The 20,997-nt window shown below is 40.3% G+C and overlaps 3 protein-coding genes and 1 non-coding gene across 7 annotated transcripts; 2 read left to right on the top strand and 2 right to left on the bottom strand.

Annotated features, from left to right (window-relative positions):
- Positions 1–258: 258 nt before the first annotated feature.
- On the top strand, positions 259–5,677 carry LOC138611928 (SH2 domain-containing protein 1A-like). Of its 2 annotated transcripts, none has more exons than XM_069685192.1 (4): positions 259–543; positions 3,305–3,371; positions 3,491–3,629; positions 5,224–5,677. In XM_069685192.1, the coding sequence occupies exons 1-4, from the start codon at positions 368–370 to the stop codon at positions 5,268–5,270; spliced, it is 429 nt and encodes a 142-aa protein (XP_069541293.1). In that variant the 5' UTR covers positions 259–367; the 3' UTR covers positions 5,271–5,677. The 2 variants fall into 2 exon arrangements, with proteins under 2 accessions (XP_069541293.1, XP_069541292.1); XM_069685191.1 differs by having other exon boundaries at positions 261–543; positions 3,488–3,629.
- Positions 5,678–7,868: 2,191 nt separating this feature from the next.
- LOC138611580 (interleukin-13 receptor subunit alpha-1-like) lies at positions 7,869–13,750 on the bottom strand. The gene is made up of 10 exons (XM_069684758.1): positions 13,638–13,750; positions 13,116–13,189; positions 11,776–11,849; positions 11,535–11,692; positions 11,260–11,435; positions 9,958–10,091; positions 9,253–9,397; positions 9,046–9,148; positions 8,506–8,587; positions 7,869–8,359 (listed from the first exon to the last, which is right to left on the bottom strand). The coding sequence occupies exons 1-10, from the start codon at positions 13,748–13,750 to the stop codon at positions 8,273–8,275; spliced, it is 1,146 nt and encodes a 381-aa protein (XP_069540859.1). The 3' UTR covers positions 7,869–8,272.
- A 1,921-nt stretch (positions 13,751–15,671) lies between these two features.
- On the bottom strand, positions 15,672–15,743 carry trnae-cuc (transfer RNA glutamic acid (anticodon CUC)). The gene has a single exon. It is a non-coding gene; the product is annotated as a tRNA-Glu (tRNA).
- Positions 15,744–16,141: 398 nt separating this feature from the next.
- Positions 16,142–20,924, top strand: LOC138611726 (caspase-3-like). 3 transcript variants are annotated; one of them, XM_069684940.1, is made up of 6 exons: positions 16,142–16,265; positions 17,227–17,573; positions 17,695–17,729; positions 18,698–18,803; positions 18,900–19,446; positions 20,215–20,924. In XM_069684940.1, exons 2-6 carry the CDS (start codon positions 17,234–17,236, stop codon positions 20,363–20,365), a joined length of 1,179 nt encoding a protein of 392 aa, XP_069541041.1. In that variant the 5' UTR covers positions 16,142–16,265; positions 17,227–17,233; the 3' UTR covers positions 20,366–20,924. The 3 variants fall into 3 exon arrangements, with proteins under 3 accessions (XP_069541041.1, XP_069541040.1, XP_069541042.1); XM_069684939.1 differs by lacking the exon at positions 16,142–16,265 and adding an exon at positions 16,273–16,376; XM_069684941.1 differs by lacking the exon at positions 16,142–16,265 and adding an exon at positions 16,397–16,438.
- The last annotated feature ends 73 nt before the right edge of the window (positions 20,925–20,997 follow it).

The following is a 20,997-nucleotide window of genomic DNA, read 5'->3' as shown; positions in this document are numbered from 1 at the left end:
CACACACACACACACACACACACACACACCGGGGTTAACAGAGGTCAACGCAGAGGTGTTAGAGAAAGAATGATCAGTTTTATCTACTTTGTTTGGGGATGTTTTTGTGTTCAACGTGCAAAACAGGAACCAAATACAAAAGTCAGCATATCAACATGAACAAAAACACACTTTCGCTTTACACAGACAAAAGCCTTTAATCGGGTTACACACACTGCTCTGCGTGAGCTGCAGCTGCATTGCCAGAAAAGTGTGAAAACCAAAGCAGAAAAAGCTTTTCCTGCCTCTCAGTGTTTCTCACACTCGCCTGCTGCTGCTGCTGCTGCTGCTACAAGCCCGCTGCACACTCACACCCTCAGCACACTTGATGGGCGCCTGCCTAAGAGGCAACATGGAGAGCGAGGGCGTGCTGGTCCGCTCCATCTACTACGGGAGGATTGGAAGCGAGGCCACGGAGAGGCTGCTGGAGAGGTTCGGGCGCGACGGCAGCTTTCTGCTCAGAGACAGCGAGACGGTGCGGGGGGCCTACTGTCTGTGTGTGAGGTGAGAGCTGCACTGATTATCACCAGGGGACACGTTTGCTGCTGCTCTCAGGCTGGGTAGTTCATGATGGATGTACTGAGCATGCTTTCATTAGAGTACATCATGTTGCTTTAGTATAACACAGAAACATGAGACCTATCTCCTATAAGATGATGTTATTTACACAGTATGTCTCTCTCTTTGTATCTCTATGTCTCTCTATGTATTTATAGAACCACAATAAGACTTTATGACATTATTTGGAGTCATTATCAGGACTTTATTATAAGTCCTGATAATTTCCTGTCTGCGGGTGTGTAGACATGTATTTTAGCCTTGCTGTAAGTGCTGCAGTGTGGAGATATTGAGTTCATTGTAGAGCCTCAATCCACAGAAACATCCTCTTTTATGTCTGGCAAAAATTAAACACACTATGCAGCTCCAGAAAAACATTAAGAGACCACAGCAGAAATAAAAATAAATATCTGGTTCTTCTATTTAGAAGTTTGTGTTTGTGTAAAAAGAACTTTTGTTAAATTGCAACAACTTTTCTCTCATCTTCCAAATCAAATAATAAGTATAATGCAAATAAAACATGTTCATGTTTAAACAACAGAATGTTTTAACACAGGAGGCTCAGAGATCAATAACCTGGTTTTTATCACAGCTCTCTGCATGCTCTCCACCAGCCTGTCTCACTGCTGTTTGGTGACGTTAGGCCGCTCTTGGAGCGGCTCGTCTTTGTTAGATGGCTCGTGACCGTCCATCTCCCTCTTGATCACATTCAGGAGGTTTTTAATGGGGTTCAGATTTGGATTGGGCCGGCCCTGACATGTAGAGGGAGAGATGCTGATTTAAGGAACATTTGGAGTGGTCTCTAGTTTTTTTTCCAGAGCTGTATTTACATGACATGAGAAGAAGTATTATCAGACTCAAGATATTTATTGTCACTGCGGTTATACAAGAACAACTGTGTGAAATTCTTTAGCCGGGAGGCTCCATTTAAAAAGCGGGTACTTACTAAATATGAAAAATATAACAAAGTAAGATATATATGACAAAATAAGGAAGCGGTAATAAAACTCAAATTATAAAATTTGAAGGGGAAAAAGTACATTTAGAGCAAAAATATATACATTTAAGGCGGAGGCAGAAATATTAAAATATACAAATATATACATTCAACAGTCAATTGAACATGAATAACCGCAAACTAACCTCAAACTAACTCTAACAAGCGGAGCTCCCTTGCAGGTCGCCCCCCCCTGCTGTTCTGAAACACTAGAAGTCTCATTGTTGTCTGAAGGCATTTGAATGTGCAGAGACATGCACAGTAGGAAACTGAGAGTGGTGGAAGAATACTCAATTCTTTTATTTTAGTAGGTAAAGAGGTAAATATGAAGCAAAAGTCCTGCTAAAGTGTCAGCAGCTCATTTTATCGAATGACGTGGATAAATACATTTTATAAACTGATCGTATGCAGTTTGGGGGCCCAGAGCGAACACAGGCATGGGGCCCTCCACGTCCGTTTTCAAGCCTTATTTATCTAAGAAAGTCCTACTTGTAACTTCTTCTCTTCACTCGTCTTCACACAGCAATGATGTCCGGATGTCTGGAGCTGCATCTGTAAAAAAAAAAAAAGAACAAAATATATTGACAGTTTAACAAATGCACTCATTGTAAAATGTTCTCTGCACAATAAGAATGTTCTTTACTGTCCGTACACATGGAGGATCTGTCATTGGTTGGCATCTGTTAACCTCGGGTTCCAGGAGGATGATGGGCCTCTGTCTTCTATCTTGTTTTACTAAAGAGAGAATACAACACACAAGACAACAGGAGGTCAATTATGGAGTTACAGAAATAATAACATAATATTCTGTTATACTGTAATCTGTATCAGCATGGCGATCAGCAGTTAGCTCCTCCACTTTACTAATAGTATTAGCATTGCTCGTGCAAGCAGCGGCTTCTCGCTGCTCTTTATCAACGCTGTTTTCAGTACCTGCGGGCACCCTGAAAAAGGTTGTGACCTTTGGCAGTGCTGCTAAAAACCTGTAACTCTCCTCCTGCTTCCTTTTCTCACAACCTCTTGGGTAGCTTCGCTTCATTTTTATTCTCACACACCCTCCCTCGACTCTGTTTGCACTCTGAATCACTTCTGTTGATCTGATTTTGGAATAGTGCATTTTAGCATATGGCTTTTTAGAATGACACACTTCATTAATGAAGAGTAAAAAATCAACTTAACCATAACTTTATGAGGTGATTTATGGGGCCCCTGGTGTTTCAGGGCCCGAGGCATTTGCTGACCTTTCCCTAATGGTAAAGACCGCCTCTGATCGCGTGTTTGACAAACCAAATCCAGATCTGAACGATAACAGATAACCTCTAGCTGTGAGAGAAAGGATTGTCACTCCAAAGCAGTGCTCAGGAACATTTTGAAACATACTCTCATGATTAACACATAAACAGAATTAAGAGCACGTGAAAAAAAATTCTAACGATTATATAACGTATCTTTATAAATAATGAGATCCTTTAAATGGATTAAAATCAGAAGGATTGTTCCGTGTTAAAATGATTAAGATGTAACTGAGGTTTGGTTTCACTTCCAGTGAGTCACACACACTGAAATCAGTCACTGTCTGCTCCACGTCCACATCAGTCTCTCTCACAGACTTAATCATCGACAGGAACATCATGTGTGCTCACTTCTGCGGGGTCGGACTACACACATTTCAAGGAAATAACTGTAATTTTTCTACTTCGTGTTTTGCAGGAAAGCACCGTATGTGCACACCTATAGGCTCGTGCAGTCCTCTGAGGGCTGGCGTCTTCACCTGCAGGTGTGTGAAGCTTCTGCACCTAGTCATTACACACACACACACACACACACACACACACACACACACACACACACACACAGATGCATATGTAATGTGTTGTGTGTGTGTGTTATTAGCAGCATTCAGGAGTCAGACAGCAGACTTTTAGGACTCTGGAAACGCTGATAGAGCGCTACAGACGGGACGCCGACGTCAGTGTGGCCCCCCTCACAGATCCACTGGACAAAACACAGATACAAGAAATCAGCTCTGGACAAGGTATGACACACTGACACACACACACACACACACACAAAGTGACGTATACTGTAGTGCTACTTTACAGTAAATGTAATATTTTGCTTCCTTTTTGTCAAATTGCAAAAACAGTCACTACAGTAGGGGACACTGGGGACAGTTGCAACACTTTTTATTTACTCAGACTACTTGAACGAGACCAACCAAATTTATTTTTCTATCAAACCTATATCTGACTGCTAATTACCCATTCCATTTAGAGATTATAAAATAAGACTCTCAAATAATCTCCAGATTTATCAAAATAGAAGACGTCAGATCGTTCGGGGGACAGTTGCAACGCTGATTTGGAAAAGTGGCATCATTTTGAAAATATATAAAATTTCACTGATAACTTTTTGCTTTTCGTCTCAAAAAGCAAAACATTTAAAAAAAACAAAAAAACAATAGAATTGTAGTTTTACTTATGCATATATTATTTTACATTATTATTTATTTATTATAATGTATCAAATAGGGGCTATAAGGTTTTGGGTGTTTATGTATTCCAAATTCAACAACCTTTATTAAAAATTTATTTAAAGTCCCCCTCCAGTGAAAGTCAAGTGTTTAACCTTGTAAACATCTCCATGTGGTGTTCTTCATGTGCTACAAGACATATCAGGGACAACATCAGCAGTCATCTCCATGGCTGGGCCTGTCTGCTTTTAAACTGCAGTGTACCAAGGACAGGCTGAACAACACGTTTTCAGATTGGCAGGTTTGAGACGTCACAAACCTAAGGAGCCAATCCCGTTAATGGGCAGGGTGACGCTATGCATATCATTATGTGTAACCTATGGCAACCACTTCAGCGATGTGTGAGCCAGCTGTAACCGTCATCGTAAAGTCACCACATTTCAAGCTAGTTAAGTTTCAACAAGTGAACCACTAAACGATGACAGAGACGTGTTTTGTTTTCATGACGGAGGGGGCAGTTGTACATTTGCAAAGTGCAGATTCTGGAATTTTTAATGAGGGAGAAGGAGGAGATGCCTTGGGAGGTAATTAAATGTATTTTGTAGAAAAAACATATCAGACACAGTCAATTATTTTAAGCAAAGTATTTTATATGTCTTAAAACATGACTGGAGCTGGTCTTAAATAAATTAGGTCATGTTTCCCATCCTTTCAGCCCAGACAGAACATAATGTGCCAGCAGGATACACTGACCTTTACATGTGCTCACTATATGACTCAGAAGTCAACAAATCAATGATTTAAACAAAGTACGTTTTGAAAGTTCAGGAAAGTTTGACGAAAGTACAGCTTCTGACAAAAATGACTTTCATGCCTCGAAACAATTTATTTTCCAATGAATACAAATCAGCAAATGTTGAATGTGACTGCTCTTCCTGGTGTGTTGAAGGTCTGACTGAGCATGTTCAGTGTGTGATTGGAGGAATAACACTTCTTGTTGCAACAGACCCCAGTCTCCCCTAAAGTTAAATCTTGACGCATGCATAAACACACACTGGTATACACACACTGGTGATCATCAAAGGCTTCCTCTGTCTGTCGGGGCTCATGACCTACTGACTGAATTCTAACACATTTTCAATGGTGTCATCCGCAGAGTTCATCTACATGGAAACATGCAGCAGCAACAGCTCTGTGTATTGAGAACACAAACAAGATGGCCAACCCATGCAGAACATGACACATGTTGATTATACTTTAACTTTTATTTGAATGTAAGATTTGTGTCCCTTTGTTATATCTCATTTAAAAGTCATATTTGTTGTATTATTTGATAAGATGATAGGGAGGAGGCAGCAGGGGCGTGTCCCCAGGTGCCAGCCTTAAATCCTGAACTATGATTGGCTATTTTCCCGGTCAGAGGCGGGACTTATCTTCAGACCAACTTTTTAGCTGTGTTGTAACAAACTGCTCGTAGCTTTTGTGGCGTTTCAATGTTGCACATTTTCTTTTGTTTGTATTTTAGACAACATCTTTAATTAAATTATAAAGCATGAAAGAAATATATTTTGCCACTTTGTCAAGTTTTTCTTTGAATTAAAAAACCTATACTCAGGAATGTAACATCTGTGTGTTTCCTTAATGTAAGTAGTTAAAGAGGATAAGAATTGTGGAGACAGATATGGTAAATAAATGCTATTAAGACATCTGTGTGCGCACCAATGACTGTATATAAAGATGGATGACGCATCTCCATCATTGTACAAACTTGAAGCCAAAACATCCCCGGGGTGGGCGCTGCCATCTTGCGCTGGTGACGTCTTTTGGAGCCATAGTCATCGCAGTTGTGATTGGCAGGGGGAGCTGCGGTAACGATGTCCCGCCCCTTGCGCTAACCAAAACAAACATTTAACTTAACGGGGGAAAAAAACAGCAAAGATCCCGCATGTAGGTGTGTTTAACAGCAGAACAGCTTTTTGTGTTGGTCTGAAGCAGACGTTCACAGATATGAAAACTTCAATAACTGTAGTGATTGTTTTAGTTACGAGACATACTCTCACCGTTCCTCCTCTACTCTGCCAATCTGGAACAGTGGCCTATACTACTTCACTTAACCTGACAAAGGCAATCATACTAAACAGTCACACGATGTTAGTTAGCAACTCGATAAGTCAGCCCAGGGTTTCTGTGAGCGCGTTCACATATAAACACGGGCTCAACTCAACACGGGCACGTCTGCTTTCAGCTGATCGGCATATTTTACAAACTCTGAGCAAACTATGATTTGAGAAAGATATGAAGAAGTTGCACATAATCCAGACTAAACTCCACTCAGCTGCAGCTGCTGTATGCAGGAAGGACACATAGCAAAAAAAAAAATCATCATTAGAGCACCATGTATTATAACACTTGTGTGTTACACAGATGTATTTTCATTGCGTTAATGACATATTTAGACTTATTCTCTCAGCTGTATCAAACAGACTTATGGAGCAAATAAAAAATAAACAGACTATAAAACAACAATTTAAAGCAGTACAAACGCATACTTCTATATCTTATGAGTACTGCAGTACTTCAGACGTCATTGTTTTTATCAGCCTCGGTTGTAGATGTGTCAGTAAAGCACAATAAATATATTTCATGAATATATTTCATAAAATCAGACGGTAAAGAGGAAGTGTTTCGTCTCTCTCTCCCTCCTCCCTCTCACGATCTGCTCACAGAGCTCCTGAATCAAGACACCTTATTGGTCAGTAGGTGGTGCTTAGCTCAGGTTGATCTTATTTGAACATAACCTGCTCCGGAGTAGGTTAGGTGTTCAGCATAAGTTACCATGGTGATTAACCCCGAAAGAAGTGAACCAGCTTTGTAGTTCTGAAAACTCAGAGTTAACCCTGAAGTTACCTCGATAACTGCAAATCCTGCTTCATAGTAAACCCCCCAGATTGGCTGCAGGAGTCAACAGAGCTGTCAATCATCCTTTTTACAGCATCTAATAACTAATTAAGACTAAACTTGTCAGAAAAATGAACACTTGGACATAAATCAGCATGATAAGAACTAACTATAATAACAGAAACCATGTTTGAGAAACATGTATTTGACGTGTATTTTGATTTTATAGTTTGACTAATGTCCCATCTGTTAACATGGAGGAGGCAGGCTTTATGACCTATACTGCAGCCAGTCAGCAGGGGGCGATAGAGAGGGTTTGGCTTCACTTTCAGGAAGCTGTCATGTCGTCCATCTTTTTATATACAGTCTATGGTGCACACACGTATGCCGCCGCTGCACAAGTAAGTGCCACAATTTGGCCCCCAGTCAAAACATTCTTGACCGTGCCCTTAAAACCTTTAAGCTGTTGAAATGTTTTTAATGAGGTGTTTTTCTGACCGTGGGATTTTTTTTTCATTGTATAAAAAGAAGCTCTGTAAATATCTCACACTCACACTATCTCTCTTGTTGTGGTTTGTGTTTTGTCATTGTGCGTGTGAAAAAGGCCATTTCTTCAATTAGAATGGCCTTAATCTAAAGTCTCTGCTCGTCTGTGTGTGTGAAGATGTTTTGTGTTGTAAAAGAAAAACAATTCTTAATTGTTGTGGTCATATGTCATAATGTTTTTTCGTGAGAACACAGGTACTCACTGAGCGTCGGTGTTTTTCTAGCTGTGAGGAAGTCACACTTCAGTTCGGTAATGTATCTGATCTTTGTGGTTCACACATCTTTTTTCTGATCCGAAGCCACCGTAGCAGAACAGTAACTGCAGGAAATGTGAATTATCTATTCATGGCACGCATCTTTTAATACACTTTTTATTATCACATTTTCAAACACTGCTTAACTCTTACAAACTTAAAATCCAAGCTACAGCCAGTAGTATCAGAGTATTCCTGTTAGCACACAAAGTGTGAAATACATTCCAGTAAAGCTAACACATAACTTTGGCCCATGGCTGTAGGACAGGAAGAATCATAATTACCATACCATAACATGTTTCGCTGACATATCACTGTACTTTTACATGTCATAAATGTAAAACAAATTATATACAAAACTCAAGTGACAAAAACACAGTTTCCACACAAAACTCTCTTTGCATGCTTGCAAAGTTTTGCATGAAAATGGGCCTAACTCTGCGGGCGGTTAGACGTGTTTTAAGTTGTTTGATAGTATTTAATTGAATGTGTTCGTCTGCGTCGTTTTTAAAAAGTCTTCCCGGGGATTTGCTCTGCGTCCTCCACCTCTGTGATCTCCTCCCCAGGCTCGGCTGACGGGGTGGGATGGAAGAACTGAAAACACAGCAAAAAACATTGGTTTCAGTTGTAAACAAGTGCTTGCGGTTTTTGTAAGTGGTAGATTGTGTGATAATGTGTGTGTGCGTGTGTGTGCGTGTGTGTGTGTGTGTGTGTGTGAACAATATGGGGCTTGCACTTACAGTGAAGGTGTCATTTTTTTCCAGGAAATTTTTGTATTTTTGCGGGGGGTGAGGAATCGGAGGAAACAGGACCTCAGACACCCTAAAACACACACAAACACGATGGGCCTTCAGCACACAGATTAAACTCCGTCACTGTATTTGGATAAAATAATATTTCTGATGTGTATTTTTATTTGAAACAACTAAAGTGAAACCGCCAAAGAGAGAATGAGTGGAGAGAGTGGATGCTTCCTTTGCATTGTTCTGCTGTGTGTCTATTTTTGAACTCATGCGGGGGGGGGGGGGGGGTTTCTGTCTGCACCTACAGGAAGTTTAGGGAGGATGTCTTTTCAGTGGCTGTTAAAAAAAAAAGACACTACCACCACCACCCAAACACTCTTTTCACTTCTCCTTTCTGCACTTTGTTTCCTGGCTGAACTTCACTGCTTCAGCTGATGTCAGGCTCAACTTTTATAAGAGAGTTCATGTTGTCAGAACGGCTCATTTGGAAGGATAAAATATGTGAAAGAAAGGTAGCACGTCATACACAAACGGTACCTCTGATAGCGCACCAACAGCAGCAAAGCCAGGAGGATCATGGGTATTCCAAGAGAGATTGAGATGATGACCAGAAAGCTGAGTTTGTCCGTCCGTTCCGCCGCTACAAACAAACCGTAAAAGAGATTATTGGAAGACGCAGCGAATAAAAGCTCAACATACTCTGGTTTAAGAATGTTTGAGTTGATGTTAATAAACTGCACTCACTGACGGTGTTACTCCATTCGCTCCATTTGGAGTTTTCTTGGCAGTCGGCTGCCTGCCTCGTCCTGATCCTCACTCTGTAGCTGTGGCTTTGGTCTGCGTTTGGCTCCATATGAAACAGCTTGTCCTTCAAGTGTGTGAGACTTTCCTGTTTATGAAAGAAAAGTAGGTTTTCCTTAAAAATATATTCTTTTTTATCTTATTTTAAAGTTGGTCTTATTTATGTACTCCAGAAAATAAGGCGCTAAATGGGGTACTTGTTATTATCTGTAGTGTCAACCCAGATATCCCGACACAAAGACATGATCCAATCCAATCCAATCCATTTTATTTATATAGCACGATTTTAACAAACACAGGGTTCCCAAAGTGCTGCACAGCAAGATAAAAAACACAATAAATAACACAACAGAAGCACAATAAAACGATGGACACAAAAGGGTAAAAGTAATAAAATAAGATAAAAACATAAGATCAACACGCTACATGGTATTAAAAGCCAGAGAAAAGAGGTGGGTTTTAAGAAGAGATTTAAAATGCGACAGTGAAGAGGCCTGTCTGATGTGGAGTGGCAGTCCATTCCACAGTTTTGGAGCTGCAACCGCAAAAGCTCGTTCACCTCTGAGCTTAAGCCGAGCTTTAGGGACTGTCAGGAGCAGCTGGTTAGCTGACCTGAGAGAGCGGCTGGGAGTGTAAGGGGAGATGTACCTGGTCGCCCAAGTCCAGCTGGTATTCAAAGCACGAGGGTTTCAAGCTTTCCCGACTGTGGGGCAGACTCCACGTCACCAACAGGCCTCCATCTTTAAATGATGCAGAAATGTTCTGTGGCGGAGACAGGACCTCTGTGGCACACACAAACACATCATTAGTCAAACGTGGTCAACAATTCATTCAGAAAGTCTGAAGCATCTAGACATTGAGTCGAACAATCACAGCCCACTCGAGGGTCAACTTTAAACTAAGTGACTGCTGGGAAAAGCGGGCGTGTTGTCGTTAACACAGATAATATATTTCATGCTAACATGCTAAACTAAGCTCGTGAATATGCTAACATAGCTTAGCATTTAGCTCAAAAACATTACGACTGTGGTTCTGTCAGTGAGTGTTGTGACGTACGCGAAAGATCCGATTCTTTTGAACAGCTCTCACCTACGACCAAAAGAGCCGTTCTTTTTATAGGTGTGCCCAAATCTCACTGCCTGATCCACTCCCCTTTATGCCAAAGTAATTTCGTGCTGCTAAACCTAGTCCACACATGCAAATTGAAGTTATACTGGTGCGATGTCTAAGTTCGAATCTGATCCAGATCTTACCCTACTATGATCCTAGTGATTATTTCGCAGACAAACCTAGTAACCTCCGCCATCTGACAAATGTTTTTTTTAAAAAGAACAATGAGCGGCTCTCGGACAGGAAAGAGGCGTGATTCCCAACACTACTGTCAACCATACTGTAGCCTCCTCCTTAAACCTTAACATCGTCCATCCCTTATCTCCACCACTTATCCTGTTCAGGGTCACAGTGGGGCTGGAGCCTATCCCAGCTGTCATTGGGCGAGAGGAGGGGTACACCCTGGATTGATCACCAGCCAATCACAGGGCTGACACACAGAGACAAACAACCTTTCACATTCACAATCAGAGAGAGAATCATAGAACATGCAAAGTCCAAACAGAAAGGCCTCTTATGGCCAGACTGGGAAATCGAGCCAGGAACCCTCTAGGTGTAAGGCAACGGTGTTAACTGCTGCACCTCAAACCATAAACTCATCAGGAAAATGTCCACTGGGGTCATAAATTTAGTGAGAAGTTGGGTCGCTTTTTGATAAACTTGTATGTGGTCAGACGGCCAGCAGAGTCTCCCCCTGCTGGCCTCAAATCACTTTGGATTCACTGTCAGACCCAAAGGTACATCCACTTCTATATACAGTCTATGGTCGGAACACCATTGTGTGTAAGAGCAGCCTTACTAGTGTTGGCTGCGGACTCTTGGTATTTAATGAAGTATTACCTAGCATGAGCATGTCGAATACGTAGGTGTAGACGGTCCACCTGTCGCGCAGGGTGATGTTAAACAGGAGGACCACGTTTAAGCTCTCATGCTCACACAGAGTCAGAGACATCGATTGGACTCTCTCCTCCGACACCTGGTTTAGAGAGTGAACCGTTGTTTCGTCATCACAAATACTGCAGGAACAGACAGAGGGAGAGATACATGATGAAAAACAGTTTAAACACACATTGATATTTACTCATGAAAGCTTTGCTGTGTCATTAAAAAAACACCTGATAGAGACGGAGAGCTGAGTGTCATTCTGTAAATTGTGAAACCACCAGGAACAGTTGAGTATATTCGTTGGGTAAAGGACGCAGAGGAAGTTAGTGTCAACTATCGCATCCTTTTCGACGTAATGACCCTGCACTGACGAATTCCATGGAGAGAGCTGCAAAAGTTTCATACGTAAGAGCAGAATGCAGAAAATCAAAGACATCTGTTTGTACGCTCAAAGGACATGATGATTCTTACGTCACCAGGATAACCTGCATCCTGACAGACATCTGCACTGTTGGCCTCCGTCTCTGTTACATAACGACACGTTTCTGGAAGAGAAAAAAACATTTAACTTTAATCTTCACCCGAACTTTTGAAGATGGTTTAGCTGGCTGAAGCCGAACTACAGCAAAGCTGCCTGAGAGAAATCTAGTGCCAGTCAGAAAAGGAAAGTCAAACTTTTATGTAAAAAAAAAAGATCAAATTTACAATTTACATGTGAGATAAAATTATAACAAAGTATACAACAAAAGTCACATAACATAAAAAATGGTCTCTGGGTTGTTTACAGTCGTTGAACTGCACGAAGCCGGTTCAATCAAGTTTACATCTGTCTGTTTACATCTGGTGATAACATGCGTCCTGAGTGATCTGATCACAAGTAGACAGCCTTAAATAGAGGTGTGAACGCATTGAGATCCTATCAGTCAAACCACATTAATCTAGCAATGTTTACACACACAAATGTAAAGATGGATGACGTGTCTCCACCTCCTCTCGTATGAGAGTGAAGCCAGCCAGAGACTGAGCCGTATAGATCAGCTGGTGAAGCTGCGGTATTGATGTCAATGACTGTAGTGATTGTTTTAGTCACGTCTCCTCTCGCCGTTCCTCCTCTACTCTGCTAACCAGGAAGTGATCGGCTGCTGGAGCCGTATTTGTCAACAGAGCTGTCAGTCATGAGGTTACACCCCGCTTTTACGGCGTCAAATAACTAATTAAAGTTCACCTTGTCAGAAAAATTTACACAATATAGTTAGTTCTTATCAGCATGATAAGAACCAACTATAATGACAGAAACCATGTTTGAGAAACATGTATTTGGCATTTAATTTTGATTTTATTAATGTTATAGTTTGACTCATGTCCCATCTGTTAACATGGAGGAGGCGGGCTTTATACTGCAGCCAGTCAGCAGGGGGCGATAGAGATGTTTTGGCTTCACAAGTGGTCACTGAAGACGCATTCGGGGATGCTCGTTAATGCCAGGTGTGATCGGATCACCCAGGAGGCATGAAAATACCAGGTGTAAACAGCCTCTCAGTTAGCTTTTGAAGTAGCATGAAAACTACCGGTACTCTGCATATTTGTTGATAAATGCCAATAATCAATACCTTTGAGGAATTGACAGATAATGCTTAGTATTCAAGTTTAGTTTTATAAATTTAATTTAATCATGGTGGTAGAGGAGGCTGATTTAATCGAATACTGTGAACAAGAAAAGAGGAACTAAACTGAGCGCCACCTTGAAGAAAAGTAAGATAGACACAATGTGTTTATTCTAACATCCATGATAAATGTATAAAGTTACCCACCAGTTTGGGAGGACCACAAAACCAGCAAACTGGCCCATAGCACTGGGGTGACTGTAAACCGCTTCATCACCAGCCTGCAGGAACACAAACACACACACACATAAACACACACTTCGCAGCACTGGCTGGTGGGCACGGAGAAGATGCGGTATCTGTCCACGCTCTGTAATTTCCTGCTGTTCATACTTCCCCTTTTAAAATGACAACATGAGGACATCGAGTAAGACATCAAGGAGAATCAAATCAAATACGAGCAGTTTTCCTCGTATTAAAGTAAAGTTTTATTCAGTTCAGTTTTATTTATTTAAAATATTTACAAAGACGTTCATTATTTAGACTAAAAAGTAAGACTCACATTCAGCTACACGAATACAACTCTGAGAATCATCAATGGACAAATACAATGATGAACTACTCCAGATGTAGGCTTCCCTGTGATGTATCCTATCACAGAATATACATACAATACATACAATGTATGCTATAATATAACGGTAAAAAGTATGAACAAGAAGCCGTTACCTCCTTCTGTCCCTCCTCTGAGTGTGATCAGTGAGCTGAGTGTCCTCACACTCACATTTCGGTAGAAAGAAGAAGCATGACGTCACGTACTGTAAACAGCTTCGAGAAAACATGGCTTTCTTCCTGTTCCTTTATTCATACTGTCTCATGTGAACACCGACAGACGGAGAGATCTTAAACTGTCTGTATTCTGCTTTTATGGCGACAGCTAAAATAAGGTTTCAGTGGTACATACACCATAATCTAGGTACAGGTAACGGACAGAGAAAATACCTTTTTAAAATAAAAGTGGCAACATTTAAAGAAACATTTTTTATTAGAATTTTTTTTTACGTTTCAAGAGTTTTTTAATAATATGGTTGACTTAAACTATTTTCTGTAAAAATGTTTACATTTAAAAAGGGAAACTTTCTAGAAGAAAGGGTGCAAGAATCAAGGTGTCATGTGGCTTAAAGGGATAGTTCAGATTTTTGGACACCAAGTTTTCAAGTTGTATGAAATACTTGCTACTAATGTAGTGGGGGCATTTAGCTTACGATTATACTTACTATTATTATTAGCTCACTCATCGAGTCCCGTGAGTTCTGGCTGGTACCGAACGTAGAATAAGTAGTCCAGTTGAGATGCCAGGGTCATGAAACCAAAAAGTTTTACCCTACAAAACAACACGCAGGTAATGGTGATCCATTTCCAAAACAAAATCTCTTCCTAGGATTTCACATACTGCGCCGTCCTCGTAGCTGTTACATGTCGATTCTGACTGATTCACGTCATCGTTAAAGTAAACATGTCAGACTATGAAAGTGTTAAGGAAGATTTAGCTTTTACACCGGATCCAACGGGATATCTGTATGACCCATAGACTGTAAAAAAAGATGGACGACATGACAGCTCCCTAAAAGTGAAGCCAAAACATTTTGAGCGCCCCCTGCTGACTGGCTGCAGTATAGGTCATAAAGCCCGCCTCCTCTATGTTAACAGATGGGACATGAGTCAAACTATAGAATCAAAAAACACGTCAAATACATTTTTCTCAAACATGGTTTCTTTCGTTATAGTTAGTTCTTATCATGCTGATTCATCTCCAAGTTATTTGATGCTGTAAAAATGACGATTGACAGCTCTGTTGACATAGAACAGGCAGAGAGAGAAAGGAGAGAGAGAGAACTATCCCTTTAAAGCTTCTCTGACAACAATGACTCTACCATGTAAGACCTCGGATCACCAGCACAGCATGACCTTTGGCCTTTTTGTAAAGTAGGTTAAGAGAAATACATGTCTTCAAGTGAAGAAGGTTAATGGTCAGGGGATGTGTTTAAGGGTTTATGTTTTGCCCCTCAGTTAAAGGAATAGTTTGGGTTTTTTGAAGTGGGGTTGTACAAGTAATAATTATTACATTATTATTATTATCATTATTATATTATATATTAACATATATTAATAATAAGTGTTCTACAGAGGCGTACTCAGGCTGTTTGAGGGGCACCAGCGCACAGAAGGTTGTGATGTGAAACTTTTCATGAAGGGCACCTGAGAGGACACTTTTTTTCCCAGCACCAGAGGGGGGCGATTGCCAGCCACACAAACAATATGGGAGCCAAGCTATACTGCTGCCAGTGGGGTTATGAGAAACATGCACTTCAGACACTTTTGATTCACAATCCCACATATAAAAGAACATTTAAGTTTAACCCTGTATGCTCCAGTGTTGCAAAATTACAATAATGCCCTCATATCAATCCCAGATGTTAATACTCACTGGTACACTCATTCTTGATAAGTACCTTGCACAACTCCACTTTAAAAATCCCAAACTATCCCTTTAAGGCAGTTGGGTAATTTGTTGCAACCTGTATAATCAATGTTTCAACTTGCATTGAGGCTGCTCTGGCTGCACTTGGTGGCCCAACACCTTCCTGAGATTTCATGTAGGATTTTTCAGTTTGTCACCTGTTTACATCACAGTAATCGTACAGCGGAGATGGTAAAGAAACTTCAGAGTTTGTGCCTGAAACGTAGAGGCAAGAAAATGTGTTCCCTGACCGGGAATCGAACCCGGGCCGCGGCGGTGAGAGCGCCGAATCCTAACCACTAGACCACCAGGGAAGGCTGTCTGCATTGGAAGAAAATTCAGATTATATATGCACTACTATGTTTTTGTCTTCCTTTTGGAAGTAAGCTTCTGTCAAAACGGAAAACGTAGTCTTTCAATCGCTTTCAAAACCGATTCCACTTACGATAAATCAGCATAAACCGCACGTCTTGCGTTGTTTTTCTGGTCAAGTTTTCGATTTTAGCGACTTCTTCTCTTCTCTATAATAAAGAAAAGTCCCATCGTGTGCCATTATCCCCTGTGACTGTGTTCCTTTATCCACAACAACAGCATTAGTCAGGCCGGACTACATTTCAACCTTCATACTCTACAGCCAACATACTATGTCTTCCACTAGGTGGTGGTCACGCATCACTCTCCTGCACATCCATTGTCTGTTACTCTAGCCTACTTTAGCCGGGTTAAAACACGAATTGCTCGCATGTGGAGTTATTAAATCGTTGTGTATGAATGGAGAATTGAACAGCCTAAAGTTGCTGTGAATACTGCAGAACAGAGGCACCAAACCTATAAAGGTTTGGACCAACCCTTTTACAACCACCTTGGTTTTAAAACGAAAGTAGCCTACCATGCTGTAGTTGATACACTGCTCTGTAAATGCAGTCTGGAGGGAAAACTTCCGGACAGTAAGTTACCAAAATGTTATGTTATTACCGCTGTACTGTTGTAGCTATGGTATTATTTTGAGGTACAGCCGATTACTTACTGTACTTTGCATTTTTATCTTCGTAGAAAAGGGTTTAAGTTAGCTCGGTTATTCTGACTAGACAGTAATAGGCTACATCCGTCTGCACGAGCTGCTGTTAAAGTGTCATGACAGAAGTGAGCTTGAATTCCACCTGGCTTAACTACATTTTAAAAGCCATAACTCCGAACATACTAGACTACTAAGACAAAGTTTGCTGGCGTATTCGGCGTTAGAAATGTGTTGCTTTAATGCCACTCATGAGAGAAGTTCAACATAATCAATTACAATGTACTGCAAAAGGGATAATGCCAATTTTCAGAAATGTATTGACGGCTCGGATGCCAGAACCGATTTCTTCCGCGGAGTGTTTTAAAGAATGAGGCTCACGAAGGACTACAAACGTAGGATTTCCCCTCTTCTCTTCTCAGTTCTTGTCTTTCTTCAGCTGCACCCAAGTCACGAAGTTATAGTAGTAACTACATTTTAGTTAGATAAGTTGTAATCGAAGGCTTTAACTGTTGTTGTTGCTATGGTTACTCATTTTTGGTCATTGAGGCTGAAAGGTTAAGTGAGAGTTTAACCGGAACTATTTACTACGTTTCCATTCCACAGAGTAAATTGACACCCAGCAGCATCAGAATCGAATATAATAATTAACCCAGATCAGTGACAAAGCAATGCTACTATAATATGTCACAAAACGCTTTTACAGTTTGACTCTACTTTTGTGCATCCAATTCTTATTTAGTTCTAATGCTGTAATTTTTGTGTTTGTCTCAATCTGTTAGATTCATCATGTCAGCCAAAGACACAGTAAGACGTAATAAAACAGTCATTCAGGCGACTTTGTGTGGAGACCACAGACTGATCCTCAACAAGGTTCACGAGAAGGACCTGATAACTGGACGAGAGTACAACAACCTGAAGAACATCAACAAAGAAGATGTTGAGGGCCACGTCGTCGAGCTGGTGGATAAGATCATGAATAAAGGAGAGGAAAGCTGCCGAGCCTTCCTCGACCTGCTGCAAACTGACGAAGACATTAAAACGACTTACCCTGAGCTGAAGAACATACAGCTAAACGTCACCAGCCTCTTACGCACACCTGTTCAAGCTTGTTCAGTGGACAACAGTGGTACGTTAAGAAATGACTGTCTAGTATTCCTCATAAGCCTATTGTGCGTCTCACATGATGTTGATGTCTAAAGGCTTAATCAGTTTTATGACGATTTATGATTATGTTTCACTTTTTTCAGATGTTCTGCCACCAGAGAGCAAGAAGCGAAAGCAGGTGAGGTCTTTATATTGAACAAAACTGATGTTTTCATTTCAGAGCTTGCAGATGTGCTTATTAGCTTGTATTAACTAGGAGTATCTCAAGTCTCATAATCCACTATTAAATGTTTTATTACAATTTCTTAAAGCACTTTCAGCTATGCCAGTAAGTACATTTAATTACACACTAATTTTCCACCAGAAGGCTACTTTACAGGGTACTAAAGATGTTAAATCAATGAAGAGAATAAAACTCATACTCATGATGTAAAGCATGTCAATAACAGTAAGCAGAATGCAGACATGGACATCAATAAAGCAAAACATGTCAAAAGCATTTTCTGTTTGAACTCCGTAACCAGGCCCAATAAAATATAACTTTTTCTAATAAAGACATGTGGAATATGCCAATATTATTCATGTTTTAGGAGGAGGAGGAGGATTCATTTGAATTGTATTTAGCGTATTTATGGGCAATTTGTAAACCCACAGTTTCTTGCTGTTTACTGTCAGCTCTGTGTTACAAAACAACTTGAGGTTTAGGTTAATCGCAATTAAAAATAGTCATTATAACATTACTATTAGACTGTTGACACTCGCGAGAAAGGGAAACTGATGCCACAACAGTGTGGTCAAGGAGGATTTTCAAAGTCTGTTGACCATGGTGTCTCCAAAAGTGCTGCTGCAGTAAACGGCACGGTAGCAAGGTGGTGTTGTCTACAAGTTGTTTTTTTCTTCAAAAGTGCTGAAATCTAATAACTAAGAAAACTGCTGATAATGCTTTCGTTTTAGTTAAAGCTCATTTTGATTTAGAAATTTAAATTATGACACCCCTAGTATTAAGAATATACAACATTAGCCTTAATACATAAACATGTAAACTAGGACAGAAAAACAAAGTTAACTCTTAAGTTAAAGTCTTGAGCAAAAAAAATAGAAGTAAAAAATGTTCTACAACGTTTCTTCATTGTGTCTTCATTGTAGGATGATCAGTATCAGTTGAACAGCCGGCCCGTCGGTCTCTGTGTCATCATCAACAACGAGAACTTCATGGATGGCGACGTGAGAAGGGGAACCAACAAAGATGCTGGTATGTTACAGAGAAGACAGAATCACAGGTTTACACTTATGTTTTCTTTGTTGGTGGTTGAAGCATGACTTTTTTTCCCCATGAAATTTCCTGCAGAAAGTCTGGCAGAGGTGTTCAGCTGGCTGGGCTTTCGAGTGCTGATGTGTAAAGACCAAACTAAGGACCAGATGGATCGGGCTCTGATGCGCTTTGCTTCTCTCAGCGAGCTCTCTCAGCTGCAGGAGCTGGATGTTAAGGAGTGGTCCAATGGTGGTTTCATTGATCTTCAGGGGGCTCCTATGAACGGTGATGCCTTCATCTGCTGTATTCTGAGTCACGGAAGAAAGGGTGAAGTATTGGGGATCGATAGGAAGCCTCTCTCCATTAAACAAATAACTCGAACTTTCAAGGGAACAGACCAATCAGCCCTCAACGGAAAGCCCAAGGTGTTCCTGATCCAGGCCTGCCAGGGAGGGCAGACACAGGGTGGAGTTTTATTGAAAGACCTGCAGGCTGATGATTCTCAGTCACTATACATCCCTGAAGAAGCTGACATCCTTGTCGCCATTGCCACTGTTGAAGACCATGTAGCATTCAGACACAAAATAGATGGAGGCTGGTTCATTCAGTCTGTGTGTGAGCAGCTGAAGGAGGGCTGCCCCAGGTAATGAAAAATTTTTTCATCCACTATAATCACACGCCGCCCATTGTCCTTTGGCACTGTGCTCGGGTTGGGAGGTTCAGGCACTGTTTCAATGTTTTACTACTGTTTTCAGTCAGTTTTTTGTCAGTTTTTATCATTTTACTGCTTCTTGGTTGATCAGCAACTGAGAAGACAATTAACATTTAAAATTCTAAAGGAAATCTGTCCATACTTCAAGTTGAAATACATATTTGCCAACCCATTGGCCATATACACTACCAGTCAAAAGTTTGGACACACTTTCCCATTCACTTGTATGAGAAAATGTGTCTTTTGACTGGTACTGTAGCTAGCATGCAGCTAACGTTAGCATACAGCCACTTACTATTATTACAGTTAGCAGGACATGGAGAGTTGCTACCATTTCACTAATTCCTGTTTATATAGCAACTAAAAGGATAATTAGTTAATGTGGAGGGACATCAGGCCAAATTTCATGTTAAAACAACATACCAGTATGTAATAACCCATTTGCTAAAGGTAGACAGCAGCTAATGCTAGATTTCAACAACTTCCTAACTAGCATAACATTAACTAGATCAACACCTTTCCTATTGTTTCGTGTGACAAAAAAACTGTAATATTAGCTTTCAGACACTTCCTTAAACAGTATTATTTTGTTGATCTGAAAGTATGACCCTTTCCATGTAGTTTGTAGGCGACTATACACTTAACTGAATCATAACATTGAGATATTAATATTTTTTTTTACACTGTTGATTTTTTTAGTGGTGAAGATATCACCACCATCCTCCACCGTGTGAACGATGAAGTCTGCCAGAAAGAGGGCTCCCCCATTCACCCTGGCAGAGTGAAGCAGATGCCTGAAGTCCGGTTCACCCTGAGGAAGAGACTTGTGTTGTCACCACTTTGCAACTGAAACCAATGAATACTGTATACTTAAGTCTTAATTAAGCCTGTGTAATTGACTCAGCAGAAGGGTTCTTAAAACCTTTTCTGTGGTTGTAAATCTTCTATTTTAAGTTGATTTTGAACACTGTATACTTTATGTCTTAATTTAGGATATTTCTTTGAATCAGCAATTTTTTATAACTCTAAATCTTTTCTACTTTTCAAATCACATTAAATCATTGAATTTTTTTTACCACAGCATATTTGTGCCAAAAACTAAACCTGTTTTTGATCACTGGTTAGTCCAGGTTTAAGGTTAGACTGGTTTAAATGAAGGGTTTATGAATGTTTATGAATGTTTACCATAAACATAAAACTACTTCAGTAGAAGATTTCACAGACAGACGCCATAAGTGCAGAGTAGGCCTACTGTGATATTTGCCTTTGTTTACTAATATAAAAAAGCATTTGTATTGCTTCCTAGACCTGAAAGTATTGCTACAAATTCATGGATTCTTTTGTATTAGGTAGCCTATAGCTTTACAACATTGATATGAAAAATGTAAAAAAAAAAAAAAAAAGAAGTTGCCAAAAGGATCATAACCAATAACTATATTATACTGTTAATGTTTTATTCTTAATAGCTTGCACAATTTTGAA

The sequence above is a fragment of the Semicossyphus pulcher genome, unplaced genomic scaffold (genome assembly GCF_022749685.1).
Source record: "Semicossyphus pulcher isolate SPU_LCO1_2020_fin unplaced genomic scaffold, fSemPul1.0.p SCAF_7, whole genome shotgun sequence".
NCBI lineage: Eukaryota > Metazoa > Chordata > Actinopteri > Labriformes > Labridae > Semicossyphus > Semicossyphus pulcher.
Note: the sequence above shows the minus strand (reverse complement) of the source record. Positions and strands in the feature narration are given on the sequence as shown.